Source organism: Carassius carassius, chromosome 13, assembly GCF_963082965.1.
Source record: "Carassius carassius chromosome 13, fCarCar2.1, whole genome shotgun sequence".
NCBI classification, from domain to species: domain Eukaryota; kingdom Metazoa; phylum Chordata; class Actinopteri; order Cypriniformes; family Cyprinidae; genus Carassius; species Carassius carassius.
Genome location: NC_081767.1, coordinates 1911400 through 1929074, shown reverse-complemented (window position 1 = coordinate 1929074; position 17675 = coordinate 1911400). Strand labels below are relative to the sequence as shown.

Genomic DNA, 17675 nt, shown 5'->3' with positions numbered 1-17675 from the left:
TACTGTAAACAAAAAAAATAAAAATAAATAAAAATAAAATAAATATATATATATATATATATATATATATATTCTTTCTCCTTAATTCTTATTCAGTAATTCATGGACACATGGAGAAGTCATGGTGCCTTTGATTAATATTGTGGAGAATCTTGGGGCCAAAAAGGTCTAAAAGAACCGCTGCTTTAGATCAAACAGCAGACATCTTCATGTCAGTTATTCTGGCCAATCAAATATGAATTCTGTAGAAATGCCCAGTCAGGTCATGGAAGTCAAAACATTTTTAGTGAATTGTTGTCCTTCTGGAAAGAATGTTAATTTACTGTACATGTACTCAATACTTGGTAGGGTCTCCTTTTGCTTTAATTACTGCCTCAATTCGGTGTGGCATGGAGGTGATCAGTTTGTGGCACTGCTGAGGTGGTCTGGAAGGACAGGTTTCTTTGACAGTGGCCTTCAGCTCATCTGCATTGTTTGGCCTCTTGTTTCTCATTTTCCTCTTGACAATGCTCCATAGATTCACTATGAGGTTCAGGTCTGGTAAGTTTGCTGGCCAGTCAAGCACACCAACACCATGGTCATTTAACCAACTTTTGGTGCTTTTGGCAGTGTGGCCAGGTGCCAAATCCTGCTGGAAAATGAAATCAGCATCTTCAAAAAGCTGGTCAGCAGAAGGAAATGAATCAGTCAGCAAATGACGTTGCACCCCAAATCATCACAGACTGGACTTCAAGCAACTTGGGCTAAGAGCTTTTCCACCCTTCCTCCAGACTCTAGGACCTTGGTTTCCAAATGAAATACAGAACTTGCTCTCGTCTGAAAAGAGGACTTTGGACCACTGGGCAACAGTCCAGTTCTTCTACTCCTGAGCCCAGGTAAGATGCCTCTGATGTTGTCTGTGGTTCAGCAAATTCCTTGACTCGTCTGTGTGTGGTGGCTCTTGAGGCCTTGACCCCATCCTCAGTCCATTCCTTGTGAAGTTCACTTAAGTTCTTGAATAGATTTTGCTTGACAATCCTCATAAGCTGCGGTTCTCTCGGTTGGTTGTGCATCTTTTTCTTCCTCACTTTTTCCTTCCACTCAACTTCCTGTTAACATGCTTGGATACAGCACTCTGTGAACAGCCAGCTTCTTTGGCAATGAATGTTTGTGGCTTACCCTCCTTGTGAAGAGTGTCAATGATTGTCTTCTGGACAACTGTCAGATCAGCAGTCTTCCTCATGATTATGTAACCTAGTGAACCAAACTAAGAGACCATTTTGAAGGCTCAGGAAATCTTTGCAGGTGTTTTGAGCTGATCAGCTGATTGGCATGTCACTATTCTAATTTGTTGAGATGAATTGGTGGGTTTTTGTTAAATGTGAGCCAAAATCATCACAATTAAAAGAACCAATGACTTAAACTACTTCAGTCTGTGTGCATTGAATTTAATATATGAGTTCCACAATTTGAGCGGTGCTTTGTTGTCATTTTAGAGCTTTATGGAAAGAGCAGCCAGGATATTCCTGAAAAATTCCATGGATTTCGAAATTCTAGGAATTCCTTTTGTGTTCCATTGAAAAAAGCAAGTCATTCAGGTTTGGAGTGACATGAGGTTGAACAAATGATGGTCATTTTTTATTTTTGGAAGAGAATAAAGCTAATCTAAAACGGGTTTTTGACTAAATAACTACCTGGATCAAAGTCAACAACTCCATAAAGCAAAGAGCACACTATTCAGAGCATTTAAAGGATTAGTTGTTATGAAAGACTGTGCTACATTCTTCACAGATTAAATGGTTTACCCAAATATAGTGTTTGAACCATACTTCTGTTAAATAAACCTGCAGAGAATAAAATCTAACATGTTTTTCCTAAACAGCAATGAGAGAGCTAATTGAATTTCGCTGAAGTATTATGCTTCTTAATTTGCTTTCTCCAGAGAAAAATCTAGTAATCTCTCAGATTTTGCTTAGATTTGCCAAAACTCCAATTCTGCAACAAAATGTCTCAGACATAAAATATTTATCATCATATTCTCCAAAGATTAAATAATCTGCAGCCCAATACAGTATATATCTTTATATTATATGTCAGTATAAGAAATGTTAAGAGAAACATCTAAGTTTCCACATAAACTAGAGTTATAATTATGTTGGACATGGCAAATTATGCTTTGATTATATAATCATGACGCAGTTTTTTTTTTTTCAAATCCTGTTTTCACTCATGTTAAATGTTTATATGCAGACAACTTTTACTTCAAATGTGAACCTATGTGAATGTATTTTCTTGGATTAAAATATGGAGGGCAATATATATTTTTAAATGCTTGTATTTATATTTGTATAATATATCTTAAAGTTGTCTAAAAATATATTATAAAATATATTTTTGTGCCCTATTTTTTACATAAAGCATCACAGAGCTCCAGTATGAGAGAGCAACAGAGCAATGCAGTTTTAACTCCAGGAAGAGCAAACAGTGGGTTAAATGTGAAATTGATTATAACTCACATTGACTCCACACACTTTCAGAATGTGAAACAAATGATCCTGTTTTGAGAGCAGGAGCCTTAAGCGCAGACACTGTTTGCTGGCTGAACAGATTTCTCCCCCCAACATATTCAACTTTTTCTTCCTGATCTACATTAAAATGACTCTATTAATCATTTGGGAGGAGCAGTTAAGATCTGTCATGATTTCAGTGTTTTACATATTAACAAGAGAGTAAGCATGCTTTCCTATGGCAACTGGTCATGTTTCTCACGTTGTTTGGGAATGAAATTGCTCTTGTAAGCGTATTGTTGTAAATTATGTCATTATGTGGCACTCTCAGAAACAGACATGCACAAAATCATACTCATGATGAAACTCATCTTTAAAAAAAGTACATAAAACAAAGCCATCAAACTAATGTATTTAATAATTAAACAATAATACAAAAGTAAATATCAATAAAATGTATTTTTGTTTGTTTGTTTATTTACATTTCAATAATTGCAATCATGTTACAATAATCAAAGACAACTAAAAACTCTCTTTTTTGTAGAAGGCCTTTTGTAAATGTTAGTTTTTAGTCTTTCATTTTTAAATTTTAATGTGAGTTAATTTCTATCTTTAAGAAGGCGATCTATGCCTTCATGCTATGCTGACTTTATGTAGGTTCTCAAAACGAACAAAAACATGGGATGTGTGCCTGTAATAGAGCTGTAATCGGGCCTTAGAAGTTAGGCCCGACAGGACCTGAGCCAGACAGATTTCGGCACGAGGCTGACAAGTTGATTGACAGCTTTTTAAAAGCCCAAAGCTGTTTACAGCCCGAAATTATTCAAATGTGCGCACGCACACAGCTCTTTTGCCTTTTGTCAAGAATGAATCATTTATACATGTTTTAACAATTTATTGATGAATAACGTAGGCTATAGGCCACTTGGAAGTTGGAACAAAGAAATGAAATAAGTCCTCTGTAACATTGTTACATCTCAGCACTCTAAATAGGCCTAGGCATAGACTCGTTTAGCTTATAAATAGGCAAATGCAGCAATAATAACTTTAAGACTTAAACAATAAGTCTTTCTTAACAAATTAAATTAAGATACATTTTAAATTAACATGGCAATAACGAAATTAAGATAAAGGCTCCGCAAGATTTGCTTCGCCACTAGCAGCTGAATAATGCCAACATTAGCCATACATTATGCATTTAAGACTCAATATTCATATTCATGTAACCCAACTCTGGTTTTTCTGGATTTCTGTGATTCATTGGCACATCATGAGCAATATCGTCTGAAACAGTGCCAAATTACAGCCTATTTGAATCTAAAATCTCTCTAAAACTCCAGAAGATCAGGTCACATCAGTGCACAGACACTGGGGAAAAACAGCATTAATCATAAGCTCACCAAAATCCACTATCAACAATATCTCACACAAGGATTCATATTTGGCAACACAAACTGGATAATAAAATCCTGACGAAGAGCTTAAGGGTCAAACTATTGTGTAACAGATCTGACGCCCTCAACTTCAGCTATACGACTGCGTTCTGCGCTCATCTTATTGACTGGTGACACCGGCAGAATTCAGCTCTCGTTGTACGAGCGTAAATATTTATAAAGTGTGCCATTATAGGCCTACTCATCATTACTAAAATAGGTCATTATTGAAGAAGTGGTTTCCTCGTGCGCTGGAATGCTGATCTTCTGTTATGCCTCTCAACATTACAAACTCTCTCAACGTGGAAACTTGGCATTTGGCAGCGGCTCTTTTCTTTTCCACGTGAGATGACAGGCTTCATTCGAGCACTTTTTACTTCGCCTGGTAATAAGCATTGACGTTATGTGGCTGGCGAAGATGTATTATAGCGTTTGAAGTTAAGGAGAGAGAAGAGGGAAGCCCTGAGGTTATGTGGACAGTCCAGGGTTGTTTACATGCTGGCTCTGGATTTAAAGGCCGGACTGGTGTTAGGAAAGGATTTTTGGGAATATTTGTGGGCTGCAGAGCAACCTTCATTACATAAAACCACACTCAGCTAGGGAAAAACTGTATAGACTAGCTCAGTAATACCCCAAATAACCTCAGCTCAGATATTCTTCAGCCAAAACCTATTCACATCAGTTTTATTTTAGTATCATTGATTTTGAGAATATTTTAGATTTTATTATCTTTTCATTGTAATTGTCACGGTTGGTAAACCGTGATCTCTGGGTTTTGCACTTTGTGGGTGAAGTCTGTGTGTTACGCGTCAGCACTGATTAGTTTGTGGGCGTCTCCGTTAATTGTCATCAGCAACAGCTGTCACTCATTACTCATCCCTATATATTGGCTTGTCTAGCGTCTTGTGTTCATGAGAGCGTTGTTTCATGTACGTGACTTATGTTTGTTTTCTTGTGTGTTTCTGCGTTGGATGTCCGTCTCTCCCCGGAATCCCGTCCACTCTACGCAACCCACCACCAAGCAACACCACTTATCTTCGGCTCGCTTCCCCACAGTTCCTGTGTCACCCTCTCCCGCTGCCAACTCATCTCCGCCATCCGGATCCTTCACCCACCTGCACCATCTTGGACTGTGTATTCCTTTCAGCGTCATCTTCGTGTCTTATTGTTGTCCTGTATCATTGTTCTCATTAAACCGTGTTTAACTCGCACTTGCTTCCTGCCACTCCTTCACCCAGTCGTTACTGTAATTTTGGTTGCATTGGTCTTTTTTAGTATTAGTGTGTCACGGCTTACGCTGCTGGAAGGAACACGGAGCCGAGGGATAAACGAAACAAGGATTTATTAACTCAAACATAGGCAAGGTGAGTAGCAAATAACAGGTGGCAAGTGGCAAGTGGCAAGTAACAGGTAACAAGTGGACAAGTAGACAAGTTGACAAGTAGACGAGTAACGAGTTGACAAGTTGACAAGTAGACGAGTTGACAAGAAACTAGGAACGAGTAGACCCGACAAAACAGAACTGAAAGAACAAGGCATTTATACAAGGGATAATAGGCAAAACACAGGTGGATGGAATGACTAAATTAACAGGGACATGGAACACATGCGGAAATGACTAGACACACCTGGGAACTAATCAAACCACACGCGGAAGACAGAAACTGGGTCACAGGGGCAAAAACACACAAAATGAGTCCAGGTGTGTGACAGTACTCCCCCCTCCCGGTAGGTGCGTCCTCGCACCGTAGAAACAACAAAGGGAGGCGTGGGTGGGAACTTGGGAGGAGGTTCCGGTGGAGGACAGCCTCCCAGGAGGGGGCCAGCAGACAGGGACTACAGAGGAAGGAGCCAGGGAGGAGATGACGGAGGGAGGAGCCAGGGAGGAGACAGGAAGGATGTGAAGCAGGAGGTACCCACCAGGACCCAGGCCACAGCCATAACGGCCCAAGGTGGGGCCGACGGTGGAAGGAGCCATGGAGGAGGAATGGTCACTGACTCCAGGGACTCGACCCACGGCAATGGAGCAAGTGGAGGAGGAGCCCGAGGCAGAGACGGAGAGCCGAAGAGCCAGGGTGACGGGGAGGAGCCGGAGGTCCTAGGCGGAACTGATGGCTCTGGTGACTGACGCAGCGATGTGGATCCGGAAGGCCGCGGTGAGGCCAGAGTGACCGAGGACTGAGGTGTAGCCGAGGGGATGAAGGAGCCTGACGGAGCCGGAGGGACAGAGGGATGAGGCGAAGCCGGAGGAGTGGAGTCCCGAGGCATAGGATGGACGACGCCAGACCAAGGCGGAGCCGGAGGGACGAGGGAGTCCAGGCCTCAGAGGCTGGAGGCGGAGGTGAGGGAGACGCCGACCAAGGCGTCGCTGGAGGATGGCGGTCCCGCTGAGCTCGCACCACAATGATGGTAGGCTGAGGGCGAGCAGAGGGGCAGCCAGACGACAGCGGAGGAGGAGGCAGGAGTGGGTGGGAGGGTGTGAATTTTGGAGGAGCAGGCATTGGAGTAAGCTCTGGGGCTGGAGCCCTTCCTGGGCTTAACGGAAGATCAGGAGCCCGTCCTGGGCTTAACGGAAGATCAGGAGCCCGTCCTGGGCTTAACGGGGGTTCAGGAGCCCGTCCTCGGCTTAACGGGGGTTCAGGAGCCCTTCCTGGGCTTAACGGAAGATCAGGAGCCCATCCTGGGCTTAACAGAGGATCAGGAGCCCGTCCTGGGCTTAACGGGGAAACAGGAGCCCATCCTGGGCTTAACGGGGGAACAGGAGCCCGTCCTGGGCTTAAAGGGGAATCAGGGGCCCTTCCTGGGCTTAACAGAGGATCAGGAGCCCGTCCTGGGCTTACAGGAGGATCAGGAGCCCGTCCTGGGCTTAACGGAAGATCAGGAGCCCTTCCTGGGCTTAACAGAGGATCAGGAGCCCGTCCTGGGCTTACAGGAGGATCAGGAGCCCGTCCTGGGCTTAACGGGGGAACAGGAGCCCGTCCTGGGCTTAACGGGGGAACAGGAGACCGTCCTGGGCTTAACGGGGAATCAGGAGCCCTTCCTGGGCTTAACAGAGGATCAGGAGCCCGTCCTGGGCTTACAGGAGGATCAGGAGCCCGTCCTGGGCTTAACGGAAGATCAGGAGCCCGTCCTGGGCTTACAGGAGGATCAGGAGCCCGTCCTGGGCTTAACGGGGGAACAGGAGCCCGTCCTGGGCTTAACGGGGGAACAGGAGCCCGTCCTGGGCTTAACGGGGGAACAGGAGCCCGTCCTGGGCTTAACGGGGAATCAGGAGCCCTTCCTGGGCTTAACAGAGGATCAGGAGCCCGTCCTGGGCTTACAGGAGGATCAGGAGCCCGTCCTGGGCTTAACGGAAGATCAGGAGCCCGTCCTGGGCTTACAGGAGGATCAGGAGCCCGTCCTGGGCTTAACGGAAGATCAGGAGCCCTTCCTGGGCTTAACAGAGGATCTGGCATAGGTGAATTGGAAACCCCCTCATTTTGACCCATTTGTTGCTCCACATTTAGCTCCCTCGTGGTGGGCAGTGTCGCCGGCTCTCGCACCTGGTCTGACGGGTTGCTCTCTGGCTCTCCGTCATCGGTGGGCTCGGGCTTATGCCTCGTACCGTGGGGAGATTGTAGGCTGGGCTCTGGGTCCAGAGTGGACCTGGCGAGATCCTCCATTGGGCCGACCGTGAGAGGTGACTCATTTCTCACCAGATTCCACTCTATGAATGCGGCGAAATCCTCCCGAGGACCATCTTCGGGCGACAACGCTGGTCCGGGTAGCTGGTGGCATTAGCTATCAAGAGAAACCGTCTGGTATGGTCCTCGAGAGACAGTCCCTCCTGCTCCAGCAGGAGGAGGAGGTATTCGGGGCGATAGAGGGGATCCATGACACACTACGGAAAGAAAAAGACTGTGAAAAAACGGAAAACAAAACGGAGGGAAAACACGCAGTTTCTAACTTTTTAGGTCGGGTCTTCTGTCACGGCTTACGCTGCTGGAAGGAACACGGAGCCGAGGGATAAACGAAACAAGGATTTATTAACTCAAACATAGGCAAGGTGAGTAGCAAATAACAGGTGGCAAGTGGCAAGTGGCAAGTAACAGGTAACAAGTGGACAAGTAGACAAGTTGACAAGTAGACGAGTAACGAGTTGACAAGTTGACAAGTAGACGAGTTGACAAGAAACTAGGAACGAGTAGACCCGACAAAACAGAACTGAAAGGACAAGGCATTTATACAAGGGATAATTGGCAAAACACAGGTGGATGGAATGACTAAATTAACAGGGACATGGAACACATGCGGAAATGACTAGACACACCTGGGAACTAATCAAACCACACACGGAAGACAGAAACTGGGTCACAGGGGCAAAAACACACAAAATGAGTCCAGGTGTGTGACATAGTGTTTAAATATAAACAGTATTTTAGTATTATAAAATATAATTAAACAATATTTAAGTTATTTTTAGTACTTGAACTACTTAAACTAAACTACTTTAGTACTTAAACTGTGACATGTTTCCTAAAAATAAGCTTATAATTTATATTGTAACTTATTTCAATTAATGTTCATTTTAACTAACATTAAGTAACTAACATGTTTTATTGGTTTAGTTTTATGGTTTTAGTTTTTATGTTTTCCTTTTTAAGTTAAAGTTTTAGTGATTTTGTTGTGTTTTGACATTTTTATTCATTTTTATATAAATAGGTCTTTTAAAAAAATACATTGCCTCGACAGCTAGCTGAAATAAAATGTTTAAATTTATTTTTAAAATCTTATTTCAGTTTTATATTATTTAAATAATGAATATTTTATGGCTTATGTTTTTAATGATTTGTATTTTTTTCATGAATGTGCTATTATATTTTTTTATATATATTTTGAATTACATTGTACATTTGTATATTTTCTGTTTTAATTTGAATTTGAAAGTTATAAATTTTTATATATTTTATTTCAGTTAATGCTTATTTTATTTAATTATATTTTTTAAATAGTATTTATTTATTTATTTTAGTGTTATTTAACAATAATAATCCTGCTTCATAATAAAATATGATTGAAATTAAGTGAATTCCATGAATAACCTGAAACAGAAATGTGCTGGACCAGACTGAGGAATTGCTGTAACATGCCACTCAAAGTTTCAACTCCCTAGAGCTTCACTTATCAGCTACAGCATATTCAATGTCTTAAAGAACATAACTTTAGAGATAAGCCGCATTAGACGTCTCTCTGTCTCTCTCTCTCTCACTCTTTCTTTCTCTCTCTCTCGCTCTTTCTTTCTCTCTCTCTCTCGCTCTTTCTTTCTCTCTCTATGTCTGTGAGTTAGTGAGAAAGAGGTCAGTCTCCTCACACTTTCCATGCGCTGCCACAGAGGGCCATTTCAGTATGTTTTGAGGTCATGGAGACACAGGGGTTCCATTAGCAAAACACCACATCCATCTCCTGAGTAATTACTGCACCATCACCTCTCGGCCAAGCTAAACAATGGCAGGAATATGCTACAATGGTGTATCGAGGCCTGTCTCAATGCAAACCAGCCCAAATCTACAGGCAGTTAAACCTTATCATGGAACAAACATTTAAACCAGGAAACAGGCCAACTTATTCAATAATAACAAGAATATCAGAATAACAAGATATTCTATACTCAAGCTGATTTGAAGCCAGGGCAAGTAACAAATTGAATTAAACATTAAGACTTTAGTAGTATTTTATTTTGAAATACACTCCAATAATCTTTGTTTTATGTACATAAAAAACACTTCAGAGCAAGTGGTTGCGGTTGCCCTGCAGATGTGATTCCCCTGGGTGCTTCGGCTAAAAGAGCAGTTTAATTCCTAAAAGAGAAAATCACTCACGATTCACGTCTTTTTCAAGATGCCGTTTCGTCAGTGTCCTTCTGGATGTGGTCGTTTCCTGTCCTCGGTTGACAGTCATGAGCATTGTCTTCAGTGTCTGGGCATCCAACACGCTGAGGCAGTGCTCGTGCATGACTCATGCATCTGTTGTGGGCGTATGAGCATGGCATCGCTGCGATCGCATCTCTCACTCCTCAAGGGGAGTGCAGCAGATCCCTCTGTCGCCACCCATCCTGGGTGATTGTGAGAGCTTCTTTGCCGGGCCAAGCCCCACCGACCTCACACTCCTCCCGCAGCTCCCGGAAGCTCAGTAGTACAGCCGACGTCCTCTCACCCCAGGGAATGGCGGCTCCATCTGGTCCAGCTGATTTGGAGTCAATTTGGGGAAGCCCAGGTAGACCTGTTTGCTTCCCACAGGTCCTCCCACTGCCAGCTGCACTATTCCCTGACCCAGCCCCCCTGGGCATGGATGCACTGACACAAAGCTGGCCTCAGGCTCTACACAAGAATGTGTTTCCCCCAGTGAGCTCTACTCTCACGTAGTCCTGAGACCCCAGCCTGGATAAGTGCCCAAGGTTCCCAACACTCCCTTCTGAGACCAGATGGTGAACCTGCAAGCACTGCCCCCGGAGGAGGAATATCCAGCCTTGGTGTTGCTGTATCCCATAGCTTCTCAGGGTGATCTGAGGGTTACTGTGTGGGCTTCCCCGATGAGCCAACCTCCTCGGGCCACACCCCCCTCACATATGCCGCAGCCGGTCGAGTTTCTGGATGAGTTTGTTGGACCATCTCAGACTCCTGACATCTCATTCGGGGCTCGCGAAGAGGACCGTATGTCGATCGCCGCATCACAAGGCGGGCTTGAGTCCTCGGGAGATGATGATTCGGCTGCGTTGCCTCCCTCGGGAGTGCCAGCGTTGTCCGAGTCTTATCCTGAGCTGACGGCCGTGCTTTCCCGGACAGCGGAGAGCATGGGCTTGAGTGGAATCCTCTGCCCTGTCCCGAGCGCTAGAGGCTGGATGATTGGTTCCTTGGGGCTGCTCATGCGGATCGCCAGCACCCCCATCTGGTTCCTTTCTTCCCGGAAGTGCACCAGGAAGTAACCAGTTCATGGAAGGCACCTTTCTTTAACTGCCCGGTGGAGCGTTCTGTTGTGATGCAACTGTGTCCACAGAGCGCCTCCGCTTGGCGTGGTGGTCCCAAGCTCCCCAGGCCTTTCCGCTGACTCATCCAGACGCTCAGGCTCGGCTACACGATTCAGTTTGCCCGGCGTCCCCCCAGGTTTCGGGGTGTCCGCGCAACGATGGTGGGCAAAGATGCCCCTGTAATGCGTGTGGAGGTCGTGACCCTGCTGGCAAAGGGCGCGATAGAGCTGGTCCCTCCAGCCGATATGAAGTCCGGCTTTTACAGTCCTTACTTCATAGTACCCAAGAAGACAGGTGGGTTACAGCCAATCCTGGACTTGCGTGCCTGCACAGATTCCCGTTCAAGATGCTAATGCCCAAGTGCATTTTCAAATGAATTCGTCCGATGGATTGGTTTGCAGCAATCGACCTGAAGGACGCTAACTTTCATGTCTCCATTCTTCCTCGACACAGACCGTTTCTTCGGTTTGCTTTCGAGGGGCAGGCATATCAGTACAAGGTTCTCCCATTCGGGTTGGCCCTGTCTCCCCGCTTCTTTATGTAGGTCGCGGAGGGAGCCCTGGCTCCTCTCAGGGAACAAGGTCTCCGTATCCTCAACTACCTCGACGACTGGCTGATCCTAGCTCACTCTCGAGAGTGGTTGTGCGAGCACAGGGATCTGGTGATCAGACACCTCGTCTGACTGGGTCTTCAGGTCAACTGGGAAAAGAGCGAGCTCTCCCCTGTGCAGAGCATCTCTTTTCTCGGTATGGAAATAGACTCGGTCGCCATGTTCGCATGGCTTACGAACGAGCGCGCGCAGTCATTGCAGTCAGGGCAAGAGAGCGGTTCCACTGAAACTGTTTCAGAGGCTCCTGGGGCATACGAGACCGCTTCAGCACTGGCTTCACGACCGAGTGACCATCACTCCGGCCTGCCGCCGAAACTTCACCCCGTGGTTGGACCCCTCATTTCTACGGGCCCGCGTGCCCCTAGAACCGGTGTCCAGACATGTTGTTGTGTCAACAGATGCCTCTGCAATGGGCTGGGGTGCCATGTGCAACGGGCATGCTGCGTCGGACTTCAGTGGAATGTCATTTGCCTCGAGTTGCTAGCAGTACGGCTTGCTCTGCACCGCTTCAGGGCCCTGCTGAAGGACAAGCATGTTCTGGTCCATACGGACAACACTGCGACCGTAGCGTACATCAACCCGTCAGGGTGGTCTACGCTCCCGCCGCATGTCGCAAACTCGCTCGCCATCTCCTCTTGTGGAGTCAAAAGCATCTGAGGTCACTTTGTGCCATTCACATTCTGGGCAGGCTCAATCGTGCAGCCGACGAGCTCTCACGGCAGCAGTCTCGCCCCGGGGAATGGAGACTCCACCCCCAGTCAGTTCAGCTGATTCGGGAACAATTCGGAGACGCTTAGGTAGACCTGTTTGCCACTCCAGAAAATTCCCACTGCCAGTTGTTTTACTCCCTGACCGAGGGCAATCTCGGCACGGACGCCCTGGCAACAGCTGGCCGCTGGGCCTGCGCAAGTATGCGTTTCCCCCAGTGAGCCTTCTTGCACAGACTTTGTGCAAGATCAGGGAGGACGAGGAGCAGCTCCTCATGGTTGCACCTTTTTGGCCCGGCCGGACCTGGTTCCCCGAACTTGTACTCCTCGCGACAGCCCCTCCCTGGCCAATTCCTCTGAGGAAGGACCTTCTTTCTCAGAGACGGGCACCCTCTGGCACCCACGTCCCGATCTGTGGAACCTACATGTATGGGTTCTGGACGGGTCACGGAAGGATTAGGTAACTTGCCACCACAGGTGGTAGCTAGCTTCACTTCAGCTAGAGCCGTGTCCACCAGACATGCCTATGCTTTGAAGTGGAACCTCTTCGTCACTTGGTGTTCTTCACGGCGTGAGGACCCCTGGAATGTCCGATTGGGTCAGTGCTTTCCTTTCTTCAGGAGGGGTTGGAACGAAGGCTATCTCCTTCCACCCTCAAGGTCTATGTGGCCGCCATTTCGGCTCACCATGACCCTGTTGAAGATAAGTCTCTGGAAAGGCATGATCTGATCATCTGGTTCCTGAGAGGAGCAAGGAGGCTCAATCCACCTCGCCCTCAGCAAGTCCCCTCTTGGACCTTGCCGTGGTACTATCGGCACTTCAGAGGGCTCCATTCGAACCCTTGCTCTCAGTAGAGCTTAAGTTTTTATCTTTGAAAACTGCGCTCCTGACGGCTTTGGCTTCAGTGAAGAGGGTCGGGGACCTGCAGGCATTTTCAGTTGGCGAAGCGTGCCTGGAATTTGGGCCGGCTAACTCTCACGTTATCTTGAGACCCCGGCCTGAGTACGTGCCCGAATTTCCCACCACTCCTTTTAGGGATCAGGTGGTGAACTTGCAAGCGCTGCCCCTGGAGGAGGCAGACCCAGCCCTGGCGCTGCTCTGTCCAGTAGGTGCGCTCCGCACCTACATGGACAGAACTCAGTGCCTTAGGACCTCAGACCAGCTCTTTGTCTGTTACTGAGGCCAGCAGATGGGAAAGGCTGTCTCCAAGCAGAGGTTATCCCACTGGATAGTGGAAGCTATTGTCCTGGCTTATCAGGCTCAAGACCTGCCATGCCCCCTAGGGTTGAGAGCTCACTGAACTCAGAGTGTAGCTTCCTCCTGGGTGTTGACGCATGGTGCCTTGCTAACAGACATCTGTAGAGCTGCGGGCTGGGCGACACCTAACACATTCACGAGATTTTATAATCTCTGTGTAGAGCCCGTGTCCTCCCGGGTACTCGCCCCTTTGGGCCAGTAAGGACCTGCTCGGTGTCAATCCGCTTGCTGCGCCATTCCACTCCGTGGACTGGATGCGTGCGCTATTCCCCTCAGGTGAGTTCCTCAGTCAGAACCCTGGGTTCCTCCAGCACTGTTAATGTCCAACACTTGCGTACATGCCCTTTGGTCAGCCCTGTGTGGGACTAGGTGCCTCCATGTGTTGTGATTCCCCTTTTCTGGGCAATCCCACATTTGTATGTCCACAGTAAGTTTCTCCACAGCATGTGTCTTTCCTTGGCAAGCCCCTTGCTAGATCTGTCATTGAAACTTCCAACCTGCGGGCTGGGTACCTCAGAGTTCTTATGTATCACCACCTGGGTGGATACCTGCCTTCTGTAAGTCCTCCCATGGGCAGGCAGCCTGCTAGCATACGTCCAGCTGGAATATGCTACCCAGTGTATTCTGTGTAAGCTATAGGCCCTCACTTGTGCTGGCCTCACGACAGGGTGCTATCACTCACACTGGAAGACAGCCATGTGGCGTTTTGTAAGGGACCCCATTTGAAATGTCAAACGTGACCGACTGAAAGGTAACGTCTTGGTTATGTATGTAACCCTTGTTCTCTGCAAGGAGGGAACGGTGACGTTACGTCCCCTTGCCACATTGCTGTTCCGTTGAATGGCCGGGTCACTGGCTCGGCTCCTCAGGGTAAACTTGAATGCGAGTTGCTCGCGTTGCTCCTTATATACCCGCCCTGCGGTTCGGAGCTCGCGATGCAAATCCCGCAGACCAAGGTACTTTATGTACCATTAGCTTGTTTTGTACCACTCGAAGGTGATCGGGCTCTCAAGCGAGATCCCATTCGTAACGTCTCCGTTCCCTCCTTCAGGAAACGAGGGTTACATACGTAACCAAGACGTTACATACATAACCAAGAGATTTTTCAAAGAAAACAAACTATTGTTGAGGCAGTGAATTAAAACAATAAATATCATGATTTTTATTGGTTATGTCTCTTTAACATAATGGTAACTCCTCTTGAAGGCCCCTTGTAAGTGTGCTGAGGCACTCTAGTGGTCCTCGGACCCTTGGCTGATAGCCATTTCCTTAAAATGTACAATGGGAACTGTTTTCATTTACTAATACTAATACTAATATTACTAAAGGTAGAAAGTTGCTTCTACCCTTTAAACCTACAAATCTCTCAGTTACTGTATTTACTGTTTCGTTAAGCTTCAAAAAGCTAAAATAAGTTCAGTCAACCAGTGGAAAATTGCATTGTTTGCATTGCAACTCATTTATGCTTCATTTAATTTAAAAATAAGAATAAACAAATAAGAAAAATGAATAGAAACATAAAATGAGACAATTGTTGAGATTATGTTCAACTACAAAGCTATAAAATTATGTGAAATATACAGGTCAGAGTTGGATCTTTGAGTTTGATATTATAATGAAATCTCTGACTTTGGATTGCAGACACAGTCTGACACATTGTGAAATCTCATCTGCTTTATAAAGAGACAAAGCCAAAGTATCCATTAGCTATTCATTTAATCCCATTGCTGTCAGAGAAACCATTTAAGTATTAGAGGGATCTCATTTGAAATGTTCTTTTAAATATATAGGGGGGGATATGAGGTGAATTAATAAAACGTTTGATTTTTCAAAATCAGCTCAGCTGGCTTGGACTGACCTGCGACGTAGATGAGGGTGAACTGGCCACGTTGAGTGTGGAAGGTTTTGTTGCTGGAGATCTTTGTTGCTCCAGTAGAGGATGAAGACTCCAGTCTGCTTCGCTCTGATTCAATGTATTTCAATATAACACTTATGATCTTCTCTCCACCTGTTCCACTGGAAAGAGCTTTCTTCAACAGGACTGACTGGGCCTCTTTAAAACTGAAACACAGCCAAAATGAAATCCTATGTATGCTGTGAAAGCTTAAACACATAATAGATATAAAAGAAGCCTTTAAAAAAAAAAAGAAGAAAAGAAAAAGAAAAACTAATGAAATAAAGACAGCACTAATAATTATATAGTTAAACAATGTCATTACAAATTAGAACAGAACTATTTATATAAATCAGAGTATGGATTGAGGGGTTAAGGTTATTGTCTCAATCCCCAGTCACCAGTCCATTCACCATATTCCATTACCAGCACAGTCTACTGGGAACTACATTTCCCAGAATTCCTTCTGCTCAGCTCCTGCAATCAGTCAGCCATCACCATAAGAGCAGTTACTCGACACTTCTTCCTTGTCTGGGCTCGTCTCTCTATGTATAAGGACTTAAACCCAATTTATACTTCTGCATCGAACCTATGCTGTAGCCTGACGTGCACCCCTTGATAAATCTAACAGTGCGCCAATTCTACGCGGATCTCAAGAGCTGTGATTGGTCTGCTAGAACCCCTCCCTCCACATGTCATGAGTTTTGTGTATGTTTATGTGCACTTTAAAGTCATAATAAAATCAAAATTTATGTTTTTTAGATTTTAGTATTAATATGTTAGCCTTAAGGTTGTGCATAAGCTGGTGGGTTTCAAAACAATGACAAAATTCGCATTTAGGAAATGTAAGCATTCAAAACTTCTCTCACTTCTGCTAAAATGGATCATGGATTTTCATGACATTACGTTGCACTTCATCTTCTCATCAAATCTTTTGTCCAATTAAATGCTCTCTAGAATCCGAAGCGCCCACCCCTACACTATACACAGACACTGAAGCTGCGGCTGTAATCGGTCACTTGTTTACAGAATTAGTATTTTCTGTACAGTAAATGGGACGTAGTTCACTATATAGGGGACAGGGAACGATTAAGAAAGTGTAAATATGCTTTCCATTGAGGACAAAAGAAGTCTGGTTTCCCACTGTGTCATGCTAACCACCGCACTGGACACACTCTGCTCCGGTCCACAGCCACAATAGCACTGAGCAGATCATATGCATGCCTCAGTGAAGACCACAAACCGTGTTGGACCTATTTGATGTCTACACGGAATGCTATATTTTATAGCAATATGGATGTGACTATGGCTGTCATACCCTGTCAAACGCGACTTTACGGAGCTCAACAGCTCTGACCACCGTCATGGCTATAATGCTTCTCCGACGAGCCAAGCTTCTCTCTTCAGCTTTTATCGTGGTACTGCAGGGTACACCAGCAACATGCCCGTGGACACTGCAGACTAGCAGTTTGCATGTGTACTGCACGTCAACGTGGACAACGACGCAGAAGTATAAATGAAAACTGCCGCATAGTATATGGCGTAAAGACTAAGGCATAGGTCCGACGCAGAAGTATAAATCAGCCTTTACCTTGCTACTTTCTTGGATAAGTGCAATCTATCTTCATTTGAATTGTATACTCACGTGTGTTCCATGCCGGTTCTCTAAAACTGAGGCGTCTCTAATGATAATAACTCAGACTACATTATGTCAGAAAACATATATTTTTTAAATAGCACATTCATAAGAACTTCTTCAAGAAATATAAAACTAAAATCCATTCAGTCTACATAAAATGTATGCTTTGAATTCAAACTGTCCTTAATGGTTATTCAGAATAATGAAAAATAATGAAAAGGACATTGTAGTTTCCTGTACAATTGTATACTCAAGTTAATGCAATGTGGCAACCCTTATACAAATCCACCGCCTGGACATAGAAAGTCAAATTAATCCACTTGATCATAGCATGGGTTCATTTTCCCAAACAGAGATAATTTATAGTGAAAACAAACTGATGTGAGCTTGGATTAACAGCAAACAGCCTATAAAACGTGTGTATGGACATTCCCATTTTACATGCAACCTTTCCAACTCTGCATGTCATACACACACTCACTCTGCATAAACACCCTCGGTGCCACAGGAGACGATTTGTGCGAGGCCCCATTCAAAAAGAATCATGACATAAGACAACTGGATTGGTCCTAATTCAGAGCCTTGTGAGACTCCTAGATTTGCACTGAGCTCGAGCGAGCCGAGCCGTAACGATAATTCATCTTAT

General features: G+C 45.4%; 1 protein-coding gene across 4 annotated transcripts in view; it reads right to left on the bottom strand.

Annotated features, from left to right (window-relative positions):
• Positions 1 to 17675, bottom strand: part of LOC132155824 (latent-transforming growth factor beta-binding protein 4-like) — a 94721-nt gene that overhangs the window by 68136 nt on the left and 8910 nt on the right. For all 4 annotated transcript variants that reach the window (XM_059564534.1, XM_059564535.1, XM_059564533.1 and 1 more), the window contains exon 4: positions 15355 to 15557. In XM_059564534.1, coding sequence (XP_059420517.1) covers positions 15355 to 15557 — 203 coding nt within the window. The remainder of the gene's footprint in view (positions 1 to 15354; positions 15558 to 17675) is intronic.